Source organism: Lygodium microphyllum, chromosome 20 (assembly GCF_053477565.2).
Source record: "Lygodium microphyllum isolate KBCC chromosome 20, Lygodium_microphyllum_v1.1.10, whole genome shotgun sequence".
NCBI lineage: Eukaryota > Viridiplantae > Streptophyta > Polypodiopsida > Schizaeales > Lygodiaceae > Lygodium > Lygodium microphyllum.
Window position 1 is genome coordinate 74,031,646 of NC_141154.1, and position 27,698 is coordinate 74,059,343.

General features: G+C 40.0%; 1 protein-coding gene across 3 annotated transcripts in view; it reads right to left on the reverse strand.

The window, feature by feature from the left end:
- Positions 1–26,167, reverse strand: part of LOC148019020 (uncharacterized) — a 113,460-nt gene extending 87,293 nt beyond the window's left edge. The window contains exons 1-2 of one of the 3 annotated variants that reach the window (XM_087701551.1): positions 25,896–26,022; positions 22,069–22,198 (exon numbers count right to left, since the gene is read on the reverse strand). In XM_087701551.1, coding sequence (XP_087557677.1) covers positions 22,069–22,125 — 57 coding nt within the window. In that variant the 5' untranslated portion in view covers positions 22,126–22,198; positions 25,896–26,022. Of the gene's footprint in view, positions 1–22,068; positions 22,199–25,895 lie in introns of all 3 variants that reach the window. The other 2 variants (XM_087701550.1, XM_087701549.1) reach the window with 2 other exon arrangements.
- Positions 26,168–27,698: the final 1,531 nt, after the last annotated feature.

Below are 27,698 nucleotides of genomic sequence, written 5' to 3' on the forward strand. Positions count from 1 at the left end.
CACATCACACCATGGTGTTCATGAAACGTCAACACATCCTTTAGGACCTCTTTTTTTAGGTGGTGTAGGTGCACCTATGCAAAGGCTCAACCTCCATCTTACACACCTTTAGGCTTTACTCGTGGGATACCCTCACAAGCTTTCCTGAGTATGGATCAATTGGTACCACACATTTTGCCCAAATGGCTTTACCTAGTGAAACAACTGGTCATATCCATGTGCCTTAGCCTACAATTGGCCAAGGCTATTGAGTCCCAATGCCTCCTCATGCAATGCCATTTGGATTATCACAACCAATTCTTGCCTACCCATCTCCTTCTCCTTATTATTACCCTCCTTATCTCCCTATCTAACACCTCATAGTTCTTCCTCCTTGTCAACCAAGCATTCATTTACTGGGAAGACTTGTTTTAACAGGTTCAAATATACTACTTGGTCAAGACTCAAAACTAATGAGGCATGTTCTCAACTCAAAATTTATGGGACATTGTACAGGGTCTAGGACCCCAACTAGACCCTTAACTTGTTTCCTACAAGGGATAGGACCCCAACTAGACCCTTAGCTTGTTTCCTACAAGATTGTCTATTCTTGTAAGGCTAGAAACACCCCTGCCATCATTGACTTGATGCAAGGATTACTCCCAAAGTTTCATTCTCAGTTACAGCATTTTGCCCTTGCATCAAAGTAATAAGAAACTTGATTGACCGCTATGGAAGCTGATCACTAGCTGAACATAAAATGACTTATTGCATCGGACAAAATGACTTGATGTAGATTATGGAAGCTGATCACCGACAGCAATGGGTGACTGGGCCAACAAGTGTAGACCACGTAGCACCAATCGCATTATGGTCACAGAAAATGCTTTTCTAAAAGGGATGTCGTTCTAGATATGCTGGACAGTAAAAACAGTAAATACAGAGTTCTGCAGACTGCAATTTTGCACATGAATCATTGAGTTATGGTCACAGAAAATGCTTTCCTAAAAGGAATGTTGTTCTGGTCATGCTATACTGTCCTTATGCAGCTGGGATTTACTCAAAAAATATGAAAACCACCTCTTTACAGGTTATGTATTTTGGAACATTTCATTTTTGTAAATTTCCATCTTTCAATTGATAAAGAAATACTAAGAGGGATGCCGGTCTTCAGGGCCAATCTAGTGTTGAGCGAGGGAGTGAGGTCTTTGTATGTGTGTGTGTGTGTGTGTGTGTGTGTGTGTGTGTGTGTGTGTGTGTGTGTGTGAAAAGACCAAGTGTTAATTGAAGGAACTATCGCTTTATGTGAGTCATAGACCGGTTTCATGGTTCCATTGCCGGGATTTGAATACTTTTTTGTAAGAATTTAAGCTCGGACAATTTTGGGTGAAAAGGCCATACACTGGTTTTACAAAGATTACAGGACTAGAGAGATGGCAGACATGGATAAAGGCAAAGGAAACCTTCCCCATGAAGAAGAGAGTTCTTCTTTTGCTCAAAGACACTGAAGAGAGAGTATTGGTGCACAAGTGTCAACACCTTCTAGAACCGACATTGAACCACAGGATGAGAAGCAAGAACAGGAGGACTTGTTTATGGCACAACTCCTCAGTATGGTTGGCTCTTTCCAATAGCTTGTAAAGAATCCTTGAATGCAAAAAAATTTGAAGTCACATAATGAGGATTCTCACGCTGAATCATCACACCATACCATGGATCGCTCAAAAAGACAAACCTCTAATGTGCGTGAGCATGTGGAAAGGACACCAAGCATGGAGACAGGTCCAGTGCAACAAGAAGCACAAGCACAAGATCAGGGAATAAATGGTCAAGGCAATTATGCGCAAGTGGCATAGCAGACTATTCCTCCTCAGTTTGCTACTTATCCTGGTTACTTTGGTGGTGGATCAGTTTTTCAAGCAATGGCTGGATTAGCCACGGGTTATCAGGGATACTTGCCTAGAGGGCCACCAGGAATGATGCCTATTGAGACAGTGAACCCACTTTATGCTAATATTGGTCTACACCCCCGTTATCAGACTTTGTAGAGTCCTTATTTGATGCTTGGAGTACAAAATGCAGCGGCTGGTTTTTTTCAGCCTAGTGGGCATATGGCAGCTAAGACAGGTGAAATGAATATTGATAATGCGCCTAAGGGACTCCCCTTTTTACAGCAACCTGTCTATGACAACCTGACACCAAAAAGTGCAAAGCCTAAAGACTATAAAGAGGATGGTCAAGCATTAAAATTTGAAACCTTCAGTGGTATACAAGATAAGCTGAAATTTTTGAGATTTATACAATAGTTTGATGCAACTTACACTGGAGGGAATTTTACTACGACTTCTAAGGTGCGGAAGGCTGCAACTTTTTTGAAAGGTAATGCTTTGCAATGGTGGAACATATTGTTGATGCAAGCATATGCACCTACCACTTGGGTCCATTTTAAACAGTTGTTTGTAGCCTCATGGTTAACTAACACGTTTGAAGTAAATGTCATGACTGCATGGTATAAATTGGACGCGGCAAATTGTGCAGATTTAGAAGAGTACAATAAGAAATTTTGGGAAGCACTTTTGCCCGTGAGTTCTTACAGGACAGTGCCCCTATCAGAACAAATTGAAAAGTACTGTTGCAATTTGCCCGAAGCCATCAGGGATTATTGTACCAAGACTAGGGTTACAAATATGGTACAGTTAATTGAAAATGTTGGTGTGGCAAATGCATTGTTGAAAGGAAAAGCTGATAGGTTTAAAGACACTGAAAAGAAGGATTCTCAGTTTAAACAGGATCTTGGCAAGAAGAAGAAGCAATTTCCAGAAAAAACCAACTTTACAAAGAAGTCTTTTTGGAAGAAAAGATTTCAGCATCAACCTCAGACTTCTCTTAAACAAGGCAAAGGACAGAAGAGGCCACTTTTTGGCAAATCATTTGAAGAAATAAAGGCTTTAATGATGGCTGGAAAATGCTTTATATGTGAACAAAAAGGCCATATTGCTTCTAAGTGCACACAGCAATCTTCTAAAGATGCGGAGGATAAAGATGCGCCACGTAAAAAGAAACCCAGCATTGACTTAGTGCCTGATATAGTGAAAGATCAATCAGCTGATGATGCTACAGAATTGTGTACAGCTTGGGGAAAGATCTGAGATTCCACAGTACTTGTTTTCTTTGATCCTGGAGCTCGTGCAAACTTTATCTCACCGGCATTGGTAGCTAAGCTGGGTATACGTCCTGAGGAAATGGGACCAGTTGCACAAGTTGATTTGGCATGCCCAGGACATACTGAACCTATCACCCCCATTCCAGGGTAGTTTTCCGTTTTCTTCACTTATGTTGCTAGTTCAGAAAAAGGACAGCTCTTAGCAAATGTGTATTGACTACAAAGCCTTGAATAAGAAAACAATCAAGAATAGATTTCCGATTTCGAGGATAGATGACATTCTTGATCAATTATAGGGAGCAGGAATGTTTAGCAAGATAGATTTAAAAAGTGGATACCATCAGATCAGGATCAGCCCACAAGATATCCATAAAACTACTTTTAGAATGACATTTGGCCTCTATGAATTTTTAGTTATGCCGTTTGGATTGACCAATGCTCTTGCTACATTTAACAGGATGATGGATAGAATTTTCTACCCTTATCAAAGTTTCGTTGGCACATTCTTTGATGATATGATTATCTTTTCAAAGAATGAAGAGGAGTATAGAAAACACTTAGTTACAGTCTTTAATGAGCTTAAGCATAACAGATTGCTCATTAATGGCATGAAGAGTGAATTCTTTTTTAAAGAGATTCACTTCCTTGGGCACATAGTTTCTAAAGATGGTGTGAAGATGGATCCTGCAAAGATAGAAGCAATTGTCTCTTGGCTAGACTTAAAAACCATTCATGATGTCCGCAATTTTCTTGGCCTATGCTCTTACCACAGAAGATTCGTAAGACACTTTGCAAAGATTGCTTCTCCTTTACATACACTTGAAAAGAAGGATGTCAAATGGCAATGGACTGACAATTAGAAATCAGCATTTAGATGTTTGAAGGGAAAAATGACTACAGATCCAATACTTATTTTGCCAAATTTGTCTAAGCCATTTGTAGTGCAGTGTGATGCATGTGGAAACAGCATTGGTGCTATATTAATGCAAAATGGCCAAGTTGTGGCATACGAGAGTAGAGTACTTTCTGTCATTGAAAGGACTTACCAAATTTATGAGAAAGAGTTATTGGATGTGATCCATGCACTCTCTAGTTGGAAGCACTATTTGCTTGATGCTGATTTTGTAGTGCAAACGGATCATCAAACACTTAGATACTTTCTCACACGAGCTAAATTGTCAGAGAAACACATGCATTGGGAAAATTTCCTATCTATGTTTCATTTTCAAACAGTGCATGTGGAAGGCAAGAAGAATGTAGTTACAGATGCTTTATCTCACAAACCACAGGTGTCAGTTGTTTCAATTTCTTATCACCATGAATTGGATGATATGAAAGAGCAGTATGCTGATAACGAAGATTTCTCTAAAATCTATGAACAGTTAATCAATGGCCAACATCATAATCATTATGTGTTCAAAGAAGGATTTATCATGGTGCATAGAAGACTATGCATTACAAAATAGCTAAGGCCAAAATTTTTATTAGAAAGTCATGCTCTATCGTATGCACGACATCGTAGTATTGATGCTACAGCCAAAGCAGTAGAGACTTTCTTCTATTGGCCAACCTTGAGATCTAATGTTGATGCATATGTTAGATCTTGCCTTGTATGCCAAAAGGTCAAATTTGATAGACAGAAGGCACCAGGGTTATTGCAACCACTGCCTATTCTAGAAAGGCCATGGGAAAGTATTGCCATGGATTTCATTTTTGATCTTCCAAGAACTTCATCAAGGAATGATGGAATCTAGACTATCATTTATAGATTCAGCAAACATGCACATTTCATTCCCATAAGGAAAAAGGTTAAGTCAGAACACATGGTAAAGATATTATGCATAATATCTTCAAGTACCATGGAATGCCACGGTCAATTGTCAGTGATAGGGACCCAAGAGTGACAAGCTTGTTTTGGAAAGCCTTGTTTGAAAACATGGGCACTACACTGAAATTTTCATCTTCTTTCCATCCACAAACTGATCGACAGTCTGAAGAAGAAAATTCGATTGTTTTAGATCTATTGAAGTGTTATGTTTCAAATCATAAGACTTCTTGGGAAACTACTTGCCATTAGTTGAGTATGCAAACAATAATACAGTGCACTCATCTACAAGCAAAGCACCTTTTGAGATTGTGGAAGGTGGAAAGAATCTGCCTCCCATTTTGCAGACAAAAGATAACATTTCTGAAGTAGATCGTTATGTAAAAGATTGGGAAGAAGCATATAAAAAGATCAAGTATACCTTAGAAAAGTCACAAGCTAAACATAAAAGAGCTGCTGATAGTCATCGTCGAAAACTCTTGTTCAAAAAGGATGACTGGGTCTTATTGCATTTCGAAAAGGCACGTTTGAAAAAACAGAAGGGCAAGGAACGTTTGTTTCCAAAGTTGAGTATGTATTACTATGGCCCTTTTCAAGTCTTAGAGAAGATCAATGACGTGGCATATAGGCTGAAATTGCCAGAGAATTGGAAAATTCATAATGCATTCCATGTGAGCCTATTGAGGCCTTTAATTGGTGAAGTGCCAGAAGATATGGTTCAAGAGGAACAGCTTGAAGTAGAGAAATTAGATGAGATTCTAGTTCCTAAGCAGATCCTAGCACATAAGAATAGGAAAGTGAAAGGTAGAGTTATAAGAAGATTTTTTGTGAAGTTCAAGAACTATTCACCAGTGGATGCCAAATGGATGGAAGAGGCTGAATTGGTAGATTCACCTCAGTTATTGCAACTTTACCGATAAGCTTTCTTGTTGGAATCTACAGTGACTTAGAATGCTTTTTGAAGCAATATACATTCTCTATTGTACAATTGAATACTGCATCTCATTAAATAATGCACTATGTATGGTTTACACTTACCATTAACATATGTATCATTGAATGAAATCTCGGTGCTTTGAGTTGTATTTATTACACTTCAGTTAAATGATTATACATGTTGTGACACTAATAGTTCGGGGATATGTGCTATCCCCCTGTGTTGCATCGGGAAACATGTATATTAGAAAGGCTCCTAGTAATCATAGTTGGATACAGGATATGATCCTCCACCTATGTGAGACTTGAACTTGCAATGACACAAATGGTAGTGGGGAAACTCCTACAATCGCTCCATGTCATCTATTAGCAAGTGATACATGCGATGGCACTAATAACATGAAGAATCTTGTTATCGTCTTGTGTCATCCGTTAGCCTGTCTAGCATGCAATCAAGGTTGCTTGCTTCTTTCAAGAGGGGGGTATCTCACCAGGTGGTGATACTTTTTGCAATTGCTTTCCGTATTTACTTATATAAATATTTTATTTTTCTTTTTTTTTAGTTGTTGTTGCTTTTTACCCCCAGAGTTCTCTTGGATTAAGCCCAGATCTTTGTATAACCAGAAGAGGCAGCCATTGGGACAAATTGGACTAATGGTTTATCTGAGCCTTGGGACCGGTTCCATATTGAATGGGAACTAAAGAATAGAATGCCAATGGTTTGGGACTGTGTGCTTAGCCACTGGAGATGGTGCAGGATAATGAGCCTGGCCAAGACAAAAGATGCACATGTAAGAATGCTCGCAGAATAAAAGTCACCGTAACTCAGCCACATTACACTTTTTGATGTGGTTGCAATGATAAAAGTTGCTCAAAATGACTTGAGGAATGCAAGGATCACCATCCCTAAAATTTAGGGAGTTACTATTTTTGGACCCTAAAATCTATTTACATCATTATCTTCATTTTTGCACGAGGATTAATTCTCTGGTCTGTGCCGAGGTCAAATTTTGCACCGATCATGGTATATTTTAGACCAAAAGGTTTAAACGGGAAGATTGTTACATATATGCCATGTGGCACAAATTCCGAAGAGAGAGAGAGAGAGAGAGAGCATTTAAAAAAAAGTAATAGGCATAAGGAGCAGATTTGAGAATGAAGTTTTGAGGAGCTGAGAGCAAATTGCTACAAGTTCATCAGCTATGGAGAGTACTTTTTCATCTCTGACTCATGTACAGAGGTAGAGCTTGCTCCCTCTGGTCAATTCTCTCTCTATTCTCAGAGGAAATGCTTTGCATGATGGGCTGATTCCATCGAAGATACAGTTCTGTGTTTTCTTTGCACTTCTGCTAAGGCAAGAGCCTCACTGTCCAGGTTCAAGAGCAACTGTTGGCTTCTCCAATGCAAGAACTAAAAAAAGTGATGACCATGCCACACAAGAACAGGGTTTTTCAGCTCTGATTTAGTGATGCTTGTGGAACTGTTTTACTGTATGAATGATGCCAAGGTAAAAGGGATGTTGTTCTAGATATGCTGAACAATAAAAACAGTAAATACAAAGTTCTGCAGACTGCAATTTTGCACATGAATCATTGAATTATGGTCACAGAAAATTATTTCCTAAAAGGGATGTTCTGGATATACTAGACAGTAAAAACAGTAAATACAGAGTTCTGCAAACTGCAATTCTGCACATGAATCATTGAGTTATGGTCACAAAATATGCTTTCCTAAAAGGGATGTTGTTCTGGTCATGCTGTATTGTCCTTATGCATCTGGGATTTACTTAGAAATGATGAAAAACAACTGTTCACAGGTTATGTATTTTGGAACATTTCATTTTTGTAACTTTCCATCTTTTACTTGATAAAGAAATAGCGAGAGGGGCGCCGGTCTTCGGGGCCAATCTGATGTTGAGCGAGGGAGTGAGGTCTCTATTTATATGTGTGTGAAAAGACCAAATGTTAATTGAAGGAGCTACCGCTTTATGTGAGTCATAGACCGGTTTTACCTCATCCACATGGCCCGATCTCTAACAATGTGTGCAGAACGTATCTTTCTTAGAAAGTTGTTACTAGATGGGTTTTGTTTCTTTGTTTCCATCAGAGGAAAGGGTATTTTGACTTGCCCTCGCTGTGAAGAAAACTACTAGGTTTTGCACTGAGGAAACACAGAGTGTACGACCACGACACAAACACAAAGAGAAAGACACAGACACACAAAGCAAAACTCAAATCCTAAACGCAAAACTCAAAACTCAAACACAAACAGAAGAAAGGAGAGAATAACACAACTCTAAAGTGAATGAATACTGCAAATGAATATAAGAGTATATAGATACTCAAGGGTAGAGCAGTGTGTCAGAGAATGACGTCCACGAAGACAGATCCAAAGTCTATGACCACTAGTCGAACTGTGAAGAGAGAGGAATCTGCAAAACACTAACACCACACGCTGCTGGAGACAGAGGGGATGGCTATAGAAGGGTGTGGTGATATCAAGGGGCTCCTCATGAGTGCAAACACAAGCAAGAAGATGTCGCCAGATGAAGGAGCAACAGCTACACTCTCGCCTGGCTGATGGAGGCCCAAACGCAAGCAGCTAGAGGGTGTGGAGACTGACACCTGGCTGATAAAGATCAAACGCAAGCACCAGATGATGGTGGAGAGGCTAGCGATGGTAACTAGAGGCCAAACATAGCTTGGAAGGAGATACTAGATAGTGGATGACAGCTGGAAGAAGATGCCAGGGCACTGCAAGGCTGGAGTGGCTGCCACGTGTGAGTTGACTGATGACTGCAATCTGCAAAAACGAGATAAATTGAATGAAGAGCAGCATATCTATTTATAGAAAGTTTGGGTCCTTCCAATTGAGGTTGTGCTTATGGGACGTAGACACTCTCTAGGAACGCATTTCTATTTAAAGAACAAGTTTGATACATTAATTAAGTACGTTTTGGCGTTGTTTAAGTAAAGCTAATTCATTTTAAGCTCAACATCCCCTCTCACGCCCAACAACGGTGCCACGAGAATGAAAGTTAACCAAGCCCTTTTTCTTTATCTTTTGACCCAAGGCGTCCCACCCCAAAGCAGCCAAAGCATCAAACAAAGGGTGCACGTCAGCTGCCCAGTGGCCTACTAAGACTACAAAGACGATGGTTATTTTACCAAGGAAACCCAAGTAATCACCCTAGAGAGGATAGGGCATCGGCGGACAAAGAGTGCATGTCGGCTGCCCAATGGCCTACCAAACCCTACAAAAGCGGATGAAATCAAATATGGACTTTTTTCTTTTAGGGCTTTTTTAGATGTGAGAAAGGTAACATTTAAGTGAGGATTTCACATAAGTTTTTGTTCTATTGAGTATCCATGCCCCTAATGGGAGAGTTAAAAAAAAGGGATGGTCAGACCTAAGACCTTCACAAAACAAGCATACTATCCCTACCATCATTGGTGTCAATGATGAAGGAAAATATGATGAGGGAGTATGGTGGTGTGGTGTCAACAACCGTCGGTCGAAAAATAGCTTAGGATCCACTCAAGTGGTGCCCTACACAATGAGATGCAAAGTATGCTACATGCTGAAAAATGCTCGTGCAACAAGTGCCACTTGGACAGTGTCCCTTGTGGAAAAATTGTTCACTTACCCAAGCATCCTAGTACAAAGATGATGAAATCATGCAATGCAAAGGGAAAGGTACAATAGGAGGAAGAAGTCGATGTTGAAGACAAAGTGCTGAAGCCTGTAGAAGACCAAGAAGGGTACGAATCCCCTATCCACCTGGATGTAGATGCTGAAGAAGAAAGAGGAGCCTGACGTCGGTCTTCGTGCAGTGCCAAGAACCATAGGGAATGGAAGAAGATGATGAAGATTAAGTGGATGAAGTACCCTCCTAGAAGAGCAAGGTAGAAGTCACCGCCATGATAGCATCAAGAGAGATGCTGCACAATCTGCCTCGAGAGGGAAAACCTCCATACTCGAAGAAGAGCTAGCACTCCTAGGATGATGAAACCATGAAAGAAACAGTGCGCATCCCCATGGCTCTAGCCTAGGTTCCAAAGTAATCTGTAAGTTAGCCCTACACTGAAAGACAAATCCCTACAAAAGAGATAAGAATCTACAAACACAGAGGTCAGTGGTGAGATACTGCAAAGCAAAACATAACAGAGAGAAAATCTAACTAAAAAGACAATGCAATGAATTTGTATATGTGTGAGTAAATGAAACGGAAAACTTGAGAATGGAAAAGCTAAGGACAATGAATCCTATGGGCCCAACTCTAAGAGTGCGAAAAATGGATGCTAAACTGATCTAGAATATCCTAAACGACCTAGAGACATGCTAATCTAAGAAGGTGTCCACCATCGCATTGTCATAGCACGTAAGATTGAAGGTCACCAAAGGGGTTTGACAAGAAAACCGGACAAGATAGATGGAGATGTGTCTTCAAGAGATAAGTAGATTACAGTGAATGTTTAAAGGTTCAAGAGGTACTTCACGGTCAATCACAAGGATTTGAGAGAGAAGAATGTATGGGGGTTCAAGAGCTTAGACTCCGGACATGGTAGAGATAAGAGAAAGGTTGAAGCCAAGTTCTTGAAGATGTGATAGAGCTTCTAACTTCCTCTATGCTGCTCAGATCACCAATCTAATGCTTCCATTGGCTTTGAAAGGGAGTAAAATACTAGGACACCTGACCAGAATTCTACCAGATCACTCCTTCATCTCCCACTTCTGAGTGTTGTTCACTACCTAAAAATAGCAATCGCGCGTCGTGCGATTTCATCAATCTCTCTTTTTACATAAAATCCTCTCAAATTGGCTGAAAGCTACATGCTTTCTTTTACATATCATCCTAATCTAGAAGTTGTCTACAGTTTTATGGATTTTTACAAGAGATAATATCTAAATTATCAAAAATGGACTAAAACTTGTCCAAAAATCTAATATTTTTGAACCATGGACACTAACACTAATACCTTAAGTAACATTGGCTCTCTAAATCTATAAGGAAGCCCCACTCTAGAGTTCTTCACACGATGTGCACATAGCAGCACGACAGCATACGTCCAATATAGCAGGGCTCTGCCAAGAAAACGCCTAACGAGGTGGAAAGGAAGGTGAGATGGATGCATGAAGTGCAACGGGATCCAGATCTACAGACCAATTAGCCAGTCCCTCAGGCGTAGTGAAAGAGACTATCTGCTGAGACTGTGCTCGAGCCACATGTCGACCAGCAGCAACAAGTACTGAAGGAGTAGATGAAGCAAGAACAGAAGGCGTAGCCCCACTCAATTGTGTAATCGCAACAGTCTACTGAGGCTTTTTAGGTGAAAAACCTTGGGCCTTGGCACAATACTCCTCATCCACATGGCCTACTCTCTAGTAGTGTGTGCAAAACCGGTTTTTTTTAGGGAGTTGCTACCAAATAGGTCTAGATTCTTTGGTTCCATTTGAGGAAGAGGAGTCACCCTTTGATTAGCTTGCCTTCGCATCTTGCGAATCCTTGCCACTGTTGGTTTTCCCTCCTCAAGAAAAAGCAACCAACCCCCTTTGCTCTGAATAAGACTTTGATGAGGATTTCTTGTGGACTTAATCATGCAGCCTCGCGTAATACAAGAACTGGCACTCAAACTCATAGAAGGTTGGCAATCGAGGTTGTGAGATGATGTGTTGAATGAAATTGAAGTATTTTTCGGGCAACTTATTTAAGAAGAACGTAACCTAATCATCATCCGACTTTAGAGAGCCGGTAGTAGCGAGCTCGGCAAGTAACCGCCTATATTCAGTCGGCTTGACTTCCAAATCATCCCCTTCCTTAATAGAGAGCTCTTGAAGCTCAAAGTCAAGATTTATGTGTCGAGTTCGATCTCGGGCCGCATAGCGGTTGACAAGGTGACTCCAATGCTCTGACGCGAGCGAAAAGTGCTGTAACTAAGAGTGAAACTCAGAAAGCAATCCATGCATCAGCTCAACATTGACTGTGGCATTGCGGACTCTTCATTGACAGATGTAGTCAGGATGAGCTAGTCGAGCGGCATAGCTCTAGACCAATGACGAGGTTTCAAAGACCTTGAGACTCAAGCACTTGTTGCATTAAATTTGACCAAGTAGTGAAATTCAACCCGTTAAACCAAGTCTTATCCGTGAAGGCATTCTTGGCTGGTCCAACAAGAGTGGTAGTACTCAGAGATGGGTAGTATGAAAAAGTGTAATGGAGATAAGATGGTAGGGAGTGGAGTGTACTTGGGAATGGGTCCCAGAGTGCCCACCAAGCATACGGGTAGTATGCAAGGTGGATCCATAGGTAGGGATGGACTGACTAGGCATGGGTTTGGTAGCCATGTGAGTAGCCCAGGGTGGAGGCGGGATGGAAACACATGGAGCAGAAGATGAAAATCCCTACGTAGGTTTAACCCAAGGTAAATGAAATGACGCATCGTAAGCCGAGAATGGAAGTTGTCATGTAAGAGATGAATCTTAGGGTAGTGAGGGGGATGCCCATCACAGCCGTCCCAGATTCTATGGGTGTGCTCATTTGCGGAAAGGTGAGAGGCACTATGTTAAAGGGTGGCATTCCCCCAAATTAAGTATCATGGTGCAAAGAGGTAGAGAATGAGGTAGAGAAGCAAAAGATGCTAGGAGCGGAGATGAAAGATCCAACCCCTAGTGTGTGTGAAGCGGATGTGAAGTGTAATCCGAGATTTTGAAAGGATGAAGAGAGATGATCAAGGGTGGAGATAGAAGAGGGTGGGATGGAAGGAAAGTGAGAAGTGTATTAAATGCTCAAATGAAACAGAAGCTATAGATGTACCTGAATTCCATCTGCTTCGTGAGCCCCCTCTATTAAAGATCACATAAACAAAGCCATCCGGATCCTACACCTCAAAAGAAGAAACAAGTGAGGGTAAGGTTTGTACGAACCTGACACTGGACCTGGCTAAAATAATGAAGATGGATCGCTAGATACTCCAAATGCCGTATGTCCTCCATGATCGGAGAGATGGCCAACCTCACAAACCGGTCCGAATGTGGTAGCAAAGCTTGTAGAAGATGTATAAAAATTACTGTACTTGTTGCGATAGTACCCCTCAAAGTCCTCCTCTGTCATGTTAGTGAAATCTGGATTAGGAGTAGAAAAAGAAGATGAAGGTGAAAGTGGAGTATCGTTCTCCTCATTGAGTCCATAATGCATCCCAGGGCCTCCGATGATGGAGAAACCTCATAGGACATCATAAAAACTGGAGAAGAAGGTGTCTGGGACACTGTGGTTCGATTACGAGTCGTATTGTGTGCCTCACACAAAGGCTAGCTCTCCACAATATCGGCAGGATACTCTTTACAAGAGCACTGGCTCTAATACCATGTGGAGAAAACTACTAGGGTATGCACTAAGGAAACACAGTGTATGACCATGACATAAACTCAAAGAGACAAACACAGACACAGAAAGTAAAACTCAAAACTCAAACACAAACAAAAGAAGGGAGAATAACACAACTCCAAAGTGAATGAATACTGCAAATGAATGTAGAGTGTACAAATACTCAAGGACAGAGCAGTGTGTCATAAGAATGACGTCCATCAGAGACGGATCCAAAGTCTATGACCACCAGTCGAACTGTGAAGAGAGAAATCTGCAACACGCTAACACCAAAGGCTACTAGAGATAGAGGCGATGGCTATAGAAGGGTGTGGTGATGTCAGGCGGCTCTTGATGAGTGCAAACACAAGCAAGAAGATGTCGCCATATGGAGGAGCAGCAACTACACTGTTGCTTGGCTGATGGAGGCCCAAACGCAGGCAGCTAGAGGGTATGGAGACTGACACCTGGCTAATAAATATCAAACGCAAGCACAAAATGATGGTGGAGAAGGTAGCGATGGCAACTAGAGGCCAAACACAGCCTGGAAGGAGATACCAGACAGTGGATGACTCCTAAAAGAAGGCGCCACGGCGGCACTGCAAGGCTGGAGTGGCTGCCACGTGTGAGTTGACTGATAATTGCAATCTACAAAAATGAGATGGACTGAATGGAGGGCAGCATACCTATTAATAGAAGAGGAGGCAAACAAACCTCTCTGTGAATAAGAGTATGTGGAGGATTTCTTGTGGACTTGATCGTGCAGCTTTACATAATGCAAAAGGTCAGCAATTCGGGCAATGAGATAATGTACAGAATGAAATGAAAGTATTTTTAAGTAGCTTATTCAAAAAGAACATAACCTCATTATAGTCTAATTTCAAAGAGCCAATAGCAACAAACTCAATGAGAACCACCAATATTCAACCAACTTTCAAAATCATTCCTTTCCTTAATGTTAAACTCCTAAAGCTCAAAGTCAAGATTGATACACCGAATGGGATCTTGTGCTACATAGCAATCAATGAGATGACTCCAACACTCAAATGCGAGGGGGAAATGTTATAACTAAGAGCAAAACTTAAGAAGCAATCCCTGCATGAACTCAACATTGGTTGTGGTGTTGCGGGCTCTCCATTGACAAATGTGCTCAAGGTGAGCTAATCAAGGGTCCATCGTAGGCTCTAGATCAACGATGAGGTCCCAAAGTTCTCGAGATTCAAGTACTCGTTGCGTGAAGTTCAACCAAGTCCTAAAATTTGACCCATTAAAACAAGTCTTATCCATGAAGATATCCTTGGCCGTAGCAACAAGAGTGATAGTGCTGTAGGATAGAAAAGATGGATAGGGTAGGTAGGATAGGAAACTAGAGTACACTTGGGAATTAATCCCAGAGTGTCCCATACATGTAAAAAGTATGCACAGTGGATCCAAAGCTGGGAATGGGCTGACTAGGCAAGGACATGGTGATCACATAAGTAGCCCATGGAGGAGGGATAGGAATACGTAGAGCAGAATATGAAAATCTTGGGTAGGAGGGACCCATGAAGTGTGTCACGATGCACCATAAGTAGAGGATAAAAATCCCTAGATCTAAGAGGCCGATAAATGGAAAGGTGACCGACTGAGGAAAGTGAGGGAGATGCATATCACAACCATCCTAAGGTGAAAAGAAAAAAACACCTATGGATATGTGAAAGACAAAGTGCTAAAGGGTGACATTCCCCCTAATGATATACCATGGTGCAAAGGGGTAGTAAAGTGAGGGTAGATAGAATATGGTGAGGATAATCCAAGGTTTTGAAATGAAAAAGAGAGGAAATTGAGATGTGGACTGAAAGAAGATACGATGGAAGGGATTTGAGAAAAGTGGTTTACATGCTCAAATGAAACAGAAGATATAGATGTATCTAATAAAGAATGTCTGATTCGAGAGCCCTCTCTATTAAAGTTTACATACTAAAAATGATCCAGGTCGTGCACATTAACAAGGAAAAACAAGAGAGGATTTTGATTCATACGACTCAAAGGGGTTGTACAAACTTGACATTGGGCCTAGCTGAGATGAAAAAGATTGTCACCAATCGTCCTAAATGTCGTATGTACTCCATAACAAAGAGGTAGCTAGCCTCACCAACCGATCTAGATGGAGTAGCAAAGCTGGTAGAAGCGGTATATGCCCGACTATACATAATGCACATAGACTCTTCAAACTCCTCTATTGTCAAGAGACTGAAATCTGAAATACAAAAAGAAAGATTGAAGTTGGGATGTCCTCTTTCTCGCGGAGTCCATAATGCCTCCTCAGAGCCTCCAATGATGGAGAAGCTTAATAAGACATTATGGGATCCTAAGAAGAAGGTGTCTGAGACATTCTCGATAAGATATGTGTTGTTCGTGTATCTCACACAAAACCAAGCCTCTAGAATATCCACAAGATACTCTTTACAAGAGCACCTACTCTGATACCATGTAAAGATAAGATATTCTATAGTTTACATTGAGGGAACACAAAATGTATGACCAAAATCGAAACACAAAGACTCAGACAGTGACGTGCAAAACTCAAACTCTAAACGCAAAACGCAAAACATAAAATGCAAGACACAAAATACAAACACAAAAACACAAATAGAGGATAAGAGACTCAGCAATGAATGAATGGATGTTGTAAACAAAGAAAAGAATGTAGAAGATGCTCAAGGGTGGAGCTATCCTACAACTGGTGGCTCTCATGGGAGCGGGTTGAGGGAGGTGTCAATGTTTGTCGTCCACCAAAGACAAATCCCGAGTAACCACCAGTTGCAGCAAAGGCTAAGAAAGAAAAGTATTGAAAACATAAAAACAATCTAGCCTAGTGTGTATTAGCCCTAAAAGCATGTTTATTAAAAGGTTGTACATTGGAATCCTTCACAAGCTTCATAAACAACCTCCACTTAGAAAATAGCATCAATCATCGCAAACGATGAGCAGAGCCATGCCTTTAGACATGCAATAATAGCAAAATATCCAAGCTCATGATTAACAAATATTTTGCATACAACACATACCTATCCTCTATAAAGTGATTATGATGTATAAAGTTGGAGTTGCAATGGGTAGAAAGGAAGCCATGAGTCCTAAGCAAAACATTCCTTCTAGGGAACCAACGGTGCGGTGCTTTAGCTCATAAAGCACTTTCTGCAAACGAAAAGCCTTATTTGAATTGTCTAGAAAGTTTTATATGGTCCAAAAGAGAAAATCTCAAGGGTAGCACACAACCTCCCCATCAAGACATTCATTTAGAAAGGTGATTTTAACGCCCATCTAATATATAGGCCAAGCATGGTAAAGTCAACACAAGTACCAAACCGTAAGAAGTAAACCATAGAGTTGGCACAAACTTTTCTTCATAATCAATCCCATGCTTTTGTTGAAACCCTTATACTAAAAGGTAAGCCTTCTACCCAACCAAAGTTTCATCAACTTTTACTTTAGTGCACAATATTCATCTATTCCCAATGACCTTGTAGCCTAAACGCTCCACTGATGTCCAAGTTTCTAATCAAAGCTCTCCAGTTTCTCCTCGATAGTTGAATGTCACTCAAGGTGCTTTAGAGCCTCATGCCAAGTGTTTGGCTCAGAGTGCATTATAAAATCTATCATAGAGATGGACATAGATAATACAATAGCTACAAGCCTAGCAAATCCTCTAGGTTTCTCTAGGACAATATCTAGTGGAAGGATCCCTAAATCTTGCATGGTCTACGAATACCAGCAAGATTAACAGATTCCTTGAAAGAGACACGGAAACGCTTTGCTAGGGAGTCAAGATGGAAGGTTGTACTTAGACAACACAATCTCAAGACGGATAGGTTGAGGGATAAATTGAGAACTCCCTACTAGCATAGAAAGCTACACGATATCCCTCTCATCAAAGATAATCTCTCTCCAAGTGATGATACGAGAATCATACAACCGATATTTCTCAACCGCGAAAGAATAGTCTATGAATATCAAGAGCTCTACTGTAGGCATAAGCTTACTTATCTCGTCATCAAGAGTACACATGTACACACAATTCCTAAAGACTCGAAGGTGGGACATGTAAGGTGGTTCAAAAGAGAGACCAAAGTGTTAACAATTTCTAACTACAGACGCTCAAGGAGCTCTACTACCAACAAATCACGCGCAATCACTAAACTAGACTTGGCTAGTATCTTAACCCTAGTCGAAGTAAAGAAGCATATTCTCTCTAAACAGCAAAGCTAATGAAGAACAAGTGATTCATCCGAAGCTAGAAAAAATAGTAAATAACATCCGACCAAGCTAAGATCCAAGCCCTCATCAATATCCAACCTGGCACAATTAATGCCTTGAATCTTTGCTAAATTATTGCTATATAGGACATTTGCATTGAACTATTAAAAAACAATAAGTTCTCTAATGGAATTTGTTTGAATCTCAAATAACCTAATCTGATGGGAGAATCACATTAGTGTAAGGAGCATTTAGCTCATCCCAAAGTGTGGTTCGAACAGAAAAAGAAATATCCATTAAGTTGACACATTATGGTACTAATACGTAAGATACAATATTTAAAGTACGATAGAGTATGAATCCTTTCGGACATGTTACTAGTGTAACTATGGTCTCTTAAGAAGATAAGGTGGGCCTAAGAACTAAAGTCCATCGATGTATCAACATATAGATTTGACATGTCCTCAAGAGTAGAAATAAGAAAACAGTGATGTCTGTTAGCGGTGTAAACATAAGGTCCCCACTAATCTTGTGTTTGGATGGCCACTATTCTACCTCCACTAAGAGAGTTTATCCACATACAAAATGACACTAGGATTTATATAGAAGGTTTCTTGGGTTGTATCCCTTCGATCTTTGAGTGATACTTATCATTGAAATTGTTAGGCATTTAATAATGTTGAAAATATCTATTTTTCTTAATTACATTTTTGTCAGAGTGCAGCGGTGCAGAAGCGTAGGACTGAGAGAGAGAACGCAGAGAGAAGAGAGAGAAAGAGACAGTGGAAGACGAAGATCTGCTGTATAAAGTGTGCTGAATACAAAGATATGTAGAAATATACACAGGCGCAGTGCACTGGACTGCGCGTCTCCACCTCGACGATGCAACCTGCTGTTCACCTCGAAGTCCGCTGCAGTCTGCACTGTCTCCTGTCTGAAATCTGCGAACAGAGACGGAATCTGCGCGTGCCACCGGTCTGTAATCTGCGAGCAGAGAAGTGTTGGAGACTGCTGGAATCCTCGGCTATTTATAGCCAGAAAACTGGGCGAAAACCAGGGCAGGTCAACTGCATTAAATGCAGCCGACTGGACTGCAGGCAGTCGGACTGCCACGTGGCAGTCCGACTGCATAGTCCGACTGTGCAGTCCCGTACCGTACAGGCGATGATCACTAACACCCCCTCTCAGAGCCTGGGCGGGGCAGAGGCCTGAGGGATCTGGAATGCCTCTGAAGTAGAGCCTGGGGAAGTGCCTTCGTAAACAAATCTGCAAGATTGTCCTCAGTCTTGCAGTACTCCACAGTGATGGTCTCATCCAGAAGCTTCTCTCTGATGAAGTGGTACTGGATCTCTATGTGCTTCGTCCGGGCATGAAAAACAGGATTCCGTGCCAAGGCAATGCAACTCTCATTGTCACATTGCAGCAAAGTAGGACGAGTCTGGGAGCAGCCAAGCTCCTCCAACAATCGCCGAAGCCACACAGCCTCACATGTGGTGGAAGACGCGGCCCGATACTCTGCCTCAGTAGACGAAAGGGCTACCGTGGGCTACTTCTTGCTACTCCATGAGATAACACCTGCACCCAAGGTAAAACAGTAACCTGTAGTAGACCGCCTGTGGTCCACATCACCAGCCCAATCCGAGTCGCTCCAACCTGCAAGTACAAGATCTGAACCATTTGTCCCTGCGGGATAATGAATCCCTAAATCAGACGTCCCCCTCAAATACCGAAGTATCCTCTGAGCAGCCTGCCAATGCACCGTCTTAAGTCACTCATAAAACCTGCCAAGAGCCCAACAACAAAACAAAGATCAACACGAGTGTTGAGAAGCCAAATCAAGGATCCAATCAACTGACGATAGCGGGAAGCATCCGCCATAGGAGAAGCTGAATGGGAAGTGGCCTTCCAGTTCGGATCCATAGGAGTAGAAAGGGTCCGACAATCCTCCATTGCAAAAGACACCAAGAGCTCCTGTACATATCTCTGCTGAGAGATGAAGATCCCCCTCTGAGACTGATAAATCTCATGGCCCAAAAAGAAATGGAGTAGACCCAAGTCTGTCATCTCGAACGTCCAATGTAAAGCTGACTTCGTCTCTTGGACCTGCTGTGCATGATCACCTGTGACAATCAAATCATCAACATACAACACAAAAAGCACACAACCATCCTCGGAAGTGTGAACATAAAGCTGCGGATCGGCCTTAGAATGCCGATATCCCAACTGTGACTGAAGGAACGAATCAATCTTCTCGTTCCATGCACACGGAGCCTGCTTGAGGCCATACAAGGCCTTCTTCAACCTGTAGACTTTCCCATTTGAAGATCCAAAGCAAGGAGGCTGCTCAACATAGATCTCCTCCTTCAAATCACCATTGAGGAAGGCCGACTTCACATCCAACTGGTAAACAGTCCATCTCCTATGGCCAGCCAAGGTAAGAACAGCTCTAATGGTCGCCATACGAGCTGTGGGAGCAAAAGTATCATGACAAGCAATCCCTGGGCGCTGTGCAAAACCTTTAGCAACAAGATAAGCCTTGTGCTTATCCAAAGAACCATCGCTAAGGTATTTGGTCTTGAAGATCCACTTGACGCCAATCACCTTCTTATTCGGGGAGCGGGGCACGAGTGACCAAGTGCCATTCCTCTCAATAGCCTCCAACTCGGCTTCCATAGCTTTCTTCCATGGTGCGGACTGTAAAGCCTCCTTCACGGAGGTGGCCTCTCGATCCTACATAACACGGGTCATCACACAATAGTTAGAGCAAACAAGCTCCGTAGAATGTGCCTGGTGCCGCTGTGACCGCTGCGGACTATCCTGCGGTCCCCACTCCTCAAAAACCCCCTCCATCACTGAATCACGGAGTGTGTCACGAGCCCATCGAGGAGCAAGCCGAACCTCCCCTCGTCTTTCTCCATCAGCTGAAGACTCTAGAATATCCACCAGTGGTAACTCCTCAGGGGTGACCTCTCCACCTCGACGATGCAACCTGCTGTTCACCTCGAAGTCCGTTGCAGTCTGCACTGTCTTCTGTCTGAAATCTGTGAGCAGAAACGGAATCTGCGCATGTCACCGGTCTGTAATCTGCGAGCAGAGAAGTGTTGGAGACTGCTACAATCCTCGACTATTTATAGCCAAAAAACTGGGCGAAAACCAGGGCAGGTCGGCTGCATTAAATGCAGCCGATTGGACTGCTGGCAGTCCGACTGGACTGTGCAGTCTCGTACCATACAGGCGCTGATCTCTAACAATTTTACCATCTTGGTTTTAATTGTGACTAGATATTCACTTTTCAATAGTGACTAAATGTTTCCTTGAAAATCACTAGTCTTTTGGTCTTGATTTTGACCTTTATTTTATGCCAAAGAAAGTAGACAAAACATGTTTCCTTTTGGCATGCTTACTTTTCTTTAATATCAAGCTTTTAGCTCAAGGCTCAGATATCTCTGAGTATCCCTAACTCTGATACCATGTTTAAAAAGATGCTTTAAACAAAGATATCAAGCTTTCAGCTCAAGGCCGAGATATCTCTGAGTATCCCTAACTCTGATACCATGTTTAAAAAGATGCTTTAAACAAAGACAAAGAACTCAAGTGTGTGCAACAAAAACACGATGAAAGCAATAGAACTCAAGGTGAAGAGAACTCGGAGCATAGACTATGTTGGTGTATGATAGAATTGAGCATAAATCTCCATGCCTTAGGTGGACCAAGGATGGAATTAGTTCAAAGAAAAGTGAAACACTAATAATTGCTTCAAAAGTTATTGTACCTTAAACACAAGTAGTCTCTAATAATATCAAAAACTAGCGGTGGCTAAGAGTCATCGAGAATATCAAAAGTGCAAATCTAGTTGAGAAGATAATCACATCAATTGATCAAATCAACAGCAAGATAATAGGCAACAACAAGGTCTAGCTCTCGACAAAACGTAGCAAAGGATGCTCTAGAAACAACCTCTAGATACCAAATGCAACTATCTTCTTATATACAACTGCTAGAGTAGAATTGAGGACTTCTAGGGGAGCTAAAACTATTGAAAATGCAATCCAATCTATTGGCAATGGCTAGTAAGACATCTCAAGAAGGTAACAAGTTAGCTACTAAAAACAAAAGCTGCAAGGGGTATTGAATCAGTCCACCAAATGCAAAATGGGTATAGAATAGGTAGGCAAGGTATTTGTGGCGATGATGTATTCCAAGCACACTCATATTACATCGCCTAGATGGTGTATTGCACCAATAGCTAGAGTAGCACCACGACTTGACTTATCCGCAACTAAATTGCATGTGGCTTTAAAACTCCAATTAAAAAATATGGACAACAACGACGATCGCTGACTTAAATAATGATAGAGGAATGAGGGATATACTCAGTAGGGGATACATTTGATCTACTAACAATAATCCATTTGATTTATTTAATTTAGTAATAATGAGCTTTTGGAAGTATGTTTAAGACGACTTAATTATGGATTGATGAAAACCCTAGTTTTAATGGCTCAACAACATCCGTATCCATTAAAACTCTTAACTTACAACAATTGTAACAGGCAATCTTACATGTACATGGTGCTCCAAGATCCTATAATGAGTACTATTAATTCCAAAAATATACATATCTTCGATACATCTTTAGCATAAGATCATTCCATGATTGCCTTGATGTCCTCAAGATATATGAAAATCACACCTATAAAAATAATGAGCCTTAAATAAGAGAAAATATCATGTAAAATTCATGATTTTTTAAGTTCAAGAAAAGCTTATTTTCCTCGAATAAGTATCAATCCCTACACAAATGACCATAATGCTTCACTTGAGACTTAGTATAAACCAAAACATCATTCTAAAAAAACAAGTAACCCACTTCTTAGGAGAATGTTATAATACTTGTACCATGAGCCTACAAAGTTAGAGTAGTCGCACTGAACAACCCAAAGAAACCACCACAATCTCAAAACTCAAATGGAATTCGAAATATATTTTTTAAATATCTACCAAATTAATTCAAAGATGACAAGACTTCAAATCTAGCTTTATAAAACTCATTGCCAATAATATCTATTCCAATAACTCCTCTCTATGGCAAGGAAAACTTAATTTTCACAATCCCATGTCCACTAAAGCACTAGTCTTTTTTTACCAACAAGACTAGAGTATTAAATAAACTAGAACTAACCCAAATCACTGACCTGAATCAATCTCCCCTCCAAAGGGCCCTCACTTTTTACTCAATTTCTCAAGCTCTCTACTCATATGATAGAGTACCCTCAAGACACATTCCAATCTTAAAACCTGCCTTAATGTTGAAACCCTACCGATTTTAAAGAAGCAACTACTAAGTTCCATGTATAGAATTTAACTCCTACAACCATGCTAAGCTGCATATCTCTACTATGAAGAACATAAAAGACTCCTCAAGCTCCCACATACATCATTGTAGCTATCTTCTCTTGTAAACGAGCTAGCTACAATAATGTGTGTATGGGAGCTTCAACTCGAGCCACCAGGGGGGAAGTGTCATGCAAAGCTTTTCTCATTCTAAATGTCAACAAAATATAATTGATAATCTACTAAGTCCATGTAATTGAAGAGCCATGGCTGCACTATAATTGTGTCAATACTAAGAAGAGAATTCATCTTTAGAGTATCTCAAGCCCAAAAATATTCTATCTAGATAGCTCTATCTTCCTCCTACTTTCCTATGTGGTATTTCTCAACTTTGCTTTTGATTCTTAAGCCGAAAAGTCTATCCACTCATTTTTTCACAAGTGAGAATTATTTAGAAATACTTCTCACAAATCTATCTCGCATCGAACTCTTAGATGCTCCACAATTCATCAAGTTCAATATAACATAAATTCAACTCCTCCCTCGAAAATTTCATCCTTCGAGTTCATCTTCGTGGGTTTTCTTGCGCTTTTTCCACTTCTCATGGTAATAAGTGAAATACTCAACCACCCACTCCAACAAATTCGAGCACCACGTTTTCATAACAATCAAAATAGAAGAATATGTATTATTTATCGAGTCAGAAGTTAAAAAATATCTACAAAAGTAATGAAAAAAATGCCCATATTTTTACTTTTACTTCTATGGTTGTTTTAATGCAAGTTCAACAAAGAAGAAAAAGCAATAAATCCTTTGATTTTCGATAGATAAAAGATTCGCATAAGCGATGCATAAATTCTTATATAATAATAATCAATTAATAAAAACCTACTTTTTTAGACAATCCCAAAGCTAACGTTTCAACAAGACAACCCCAATGGACTCTCCTCAAGCAAGCAAGCTTGTGTTCTGTAGCATTTAGGTTTTGCATTTTGTAACATTTGTCAAACAATAAGTTCTTCAATACTATAAGACTCAACAATTACACTGGTCCACTCTTGCTTGTATCTGAAGTATTCTCTCTTTTTGCAACTACAATTTGTAGTCCAATTGCGTAAAGTGCTCTCTATTTGATAATTTGATTAAAAGAGCTATCCATCCCATCCAAAATAATATCTACTGCCATAGTTATTGATATAATCAGCTAACATTAATTTTCTTCATCCACTATTTGCATTTGATACATGTCCAATAATAAGATCTACTTTTAATTTCATCTACTCATCCCATAATGTCACCTTTAGGTTATCATCAAGTTTGTCAACAACCATACGAGATCTCTCTTTTATGCATCATACTCATCATACGCTCAATCATTTATCATATACATTGCAAGCATCAAAAGATAAATATATATATCATTAAGAAATTTATGGGACAAAAAAATTCCATCATCTCTATGCCTTCATTTTAGCCCTTTTTTAGCAAACCAATGATTCTAATTTGTCTAATCAAGCATATGTGACTAACAGTCTTTTGCTATTTTTCTTTATATCTTTGTCTTTGATACTTTTTTGGGAGACATTATCTCGCTCATTCCATCTTGAAATATGTGAATTTTGCTCCTTGTGGATCCATAAGATATCAATTTAACTTTGTACATACCCAAAAGAAACTTTAATATGCCTTGCATTTATCAAAAACTTTTCATGATATATCACATAATGCAAGTCATTCTACATTATCAGTCTTTCTTACCCAACATTCAACATCTTTTCTCTATAAACTTGCTCAATTATTTTATAATCGCAAAATACAAAATATTTTTTAAATATAGTCATTCAAATCTCTATATATTTCTTCAAATTGTCAAGTTACATAATCATTACTTGACTTGATGACAATAGTTTTCAATACACTTAAAATGTAATATCTTTTCTCAAATCTCCAAATATCTCACTATTATCAATACACTTAAAATGTGATATCTTTTCTCAAATCTCCAAATATCTCTTCATTTTCTTTCTTCCTCTTTCTATACTTATTTTATGCTTCTATTGGCATTTGCCTCAGTTTCTAATAAAACCCTCTTTGTAAAAAAAAAACCATATACAAATATACTCAATACTCTACTGAGACCAAGGAGCTTTGTATTACATCTATCTTTAGCCTTCCACTTGCTTTTGCCTATGTAAATGTGTAGCCCCAAATCTATCCACATTTCAACATATCATGTATCTTTAGGCTTCCACTTGCTTTTGTCTATGCATACATGGAACTCCAAACCTATCTACATTTCAATATATGTCACAAACTACCTCCATTTTTCAATATTGATTTGCAAGGCTCAGAATTATCCATTCCTTGGTCATGATTGATCGATCCCTTCTCTTTTCTTGCTTATATTTTTTCCTCCCAAACAATGCCAAACCTAGAAAAAAATGCTTGCAAAAAGTAACCTACTAAAAAAATACATGTACCAATGCTGCAAGTAGCTGCATCAAAAAGAACCACCATAGAGTATCTCTAGACAAGGACCCTTATGTTCAAAAGATACAAAGGGTAAGGCATCAATACTTGACAAACATGCAATGCATTCTCCATGCAAAGTATCTAATGGTACTCATCTACACATGTACATCAACTTAAGACTCTAGCTTGCATACTCATCTATCTAGTGACAACCATCTGCACATATTTGGAAAGCATACTCTGCTGCCAACAATGGTATGGACTAAGAACCAAGAGGTAATTCATGCAAGGCTTCAAAAAAAGGACAGAAAAGTGGAAGAAAGACACACAACTGCAGGCAGGAAAAGCCAGAAGAAAGAAAAAGAAAGCAATGTCTGAGGGCTATCCCTCAGAAAAGGGGGAAGCGAGATGGGAAAAAGGGGAAGGCAGAGAGGGAAGGGAAGGAGAAGAGAGGGTGAGGTCAGGGCTCATCTATCATCATCTTCTTCTTCTCCTCCTCCTCCTCCTCCTCCTCCTCTTCTTCTTCTTCCTCATCTTCCTTCTGTTCCTAAGGCATGGCAGGTGAGAAGATTGATGGATTATACCTGGCTGTGAGACCCAATATCAGAGCTCGCCTCTGCGCCTGGGGCCTCCCATGACTCTGCCCAGCAAACACAAATAGAAATACCCAGGAGACGTGAGGAAGAGCGCTTACAGGAAAGATATAAAAAGGACCCGATGGGTGCTCGGATGCTGCCACGTGCAGGCCTGCGGGCCATCCGATGGGCATGCTACTCCCGCCACAGCTGTCACTGTCACACTGATGTGATGGGCGTTACTAATCTAAGTTCTAACTAGTCTATCTGTTCTCAGGGCTGTCTGTTTTTGGGTAGTACGGAATCCGGATATTACCGAATATCTATTTACAATGCTTTTTTGGGTTAGTAACGATTTTCGAATATTTGATTATTAAGCTTTTTGGGCTGGTAAGATCTAGTCATCTATCTAATTTGCAAGACTATATACGGCATCTCTTACGTCACTGCATGAGACAATAATGCCCTCAGTCTGACCGGTATTTACTCTCTTGGGAAGCGAAAATATATGCAATTATTATTATATTATTTAAGTTGTTATTATTATAATCCTCTTTTCGTAAAGTCTCCAATAATACTTTTAACATCTCACAAAAACAAAGCATTGGCATTATTATTATTATTGTATCATTTATTGTTGTAATCCTCTTTTGAAAAAGTCTCCAATAATTTCGACAAGAAATAATTATTATTATCCTCTTTTGAAAAGTCTCCCACAATACTTTAACTTTTCCACAAGAAAAAGGTGTGCAACTAGTGTTATATACTTTATATTAATTGCTATTATAATCCTTTTTTTTCCCAATGAAAAAAGGTCTCTAATAAAGCAATATGTTGCTTGTGTGCCAAGCATTCTTAGGCCCGTTTCCCATGTTTCCTACCACCATACCCCTTCTCGCCACTCTAGTTAGTTGGTGCTTCCCCTTGTCTCCTTGATCAATTCAATGGCTTGATGGCCAAGGCCCATTGGGGGCTTGTGAGAATTGTTTCGAACAAGTTGGCTTCTTTGCAAGCACGTATCAATAACTAGGCATTAATGTTTTCAATTGCTTTAACCACCTCCAAGTGCACAAAAAGTGACTATCAACGAGAATCCAAAAAGAGTGGCTCTGGTCCTGCCACACATAGAGAGGGATTAGGATTTGGTATTAAGAAGAAGTAATGGAAAAAAGCATAAATCAAGAAAAAAGTTTAAAAATATTAAATATAAAAGAGATGAAAAGGAAGACCAAATAAGATATCTACATGTAAGGGCATTAAAAGATTAAGACTATGTAAGAGTAATGATTATTGTCATATGATTAAATGTGTGGTAAAACAATACCAAAAACTAAATTTAAAAACTTTTTTAAAACCCAGTAAAATAGAAATAAAAATGTAAGAAAACTCTTCAAAAAGCCACAAATTGACCAAATATTGCATGTAAGTGTTAATAGGCATAGCTATAGTAGCTATGATGAAGGATCAAGGTTTTTGAAAGTTTTAAAAGTATCAAACTAACTACAACCATCAACTCCACTCATTGTGTACACTTGTATAAGATGCAAAGAGAGGAGTCAGTACTTTTTATGACGTCTCCATAAATCCCACGCATGCATAATGTGGAAATCAATTCAACAAGGGATAAAGTTTCTAGATAGTCCCATCACTAACAAGCATTTTTGCTCTTTCTCACATAACTAACAAAATATAACACATCACTTGCTAAGAGCTAAAAAGTAGAAACCACTAATAGCACATGTATCACAAGCCCAACATAACTTTCTTGAATCCAATACTTTATGTCTTTGTTGATACATAAATCTCATGTTC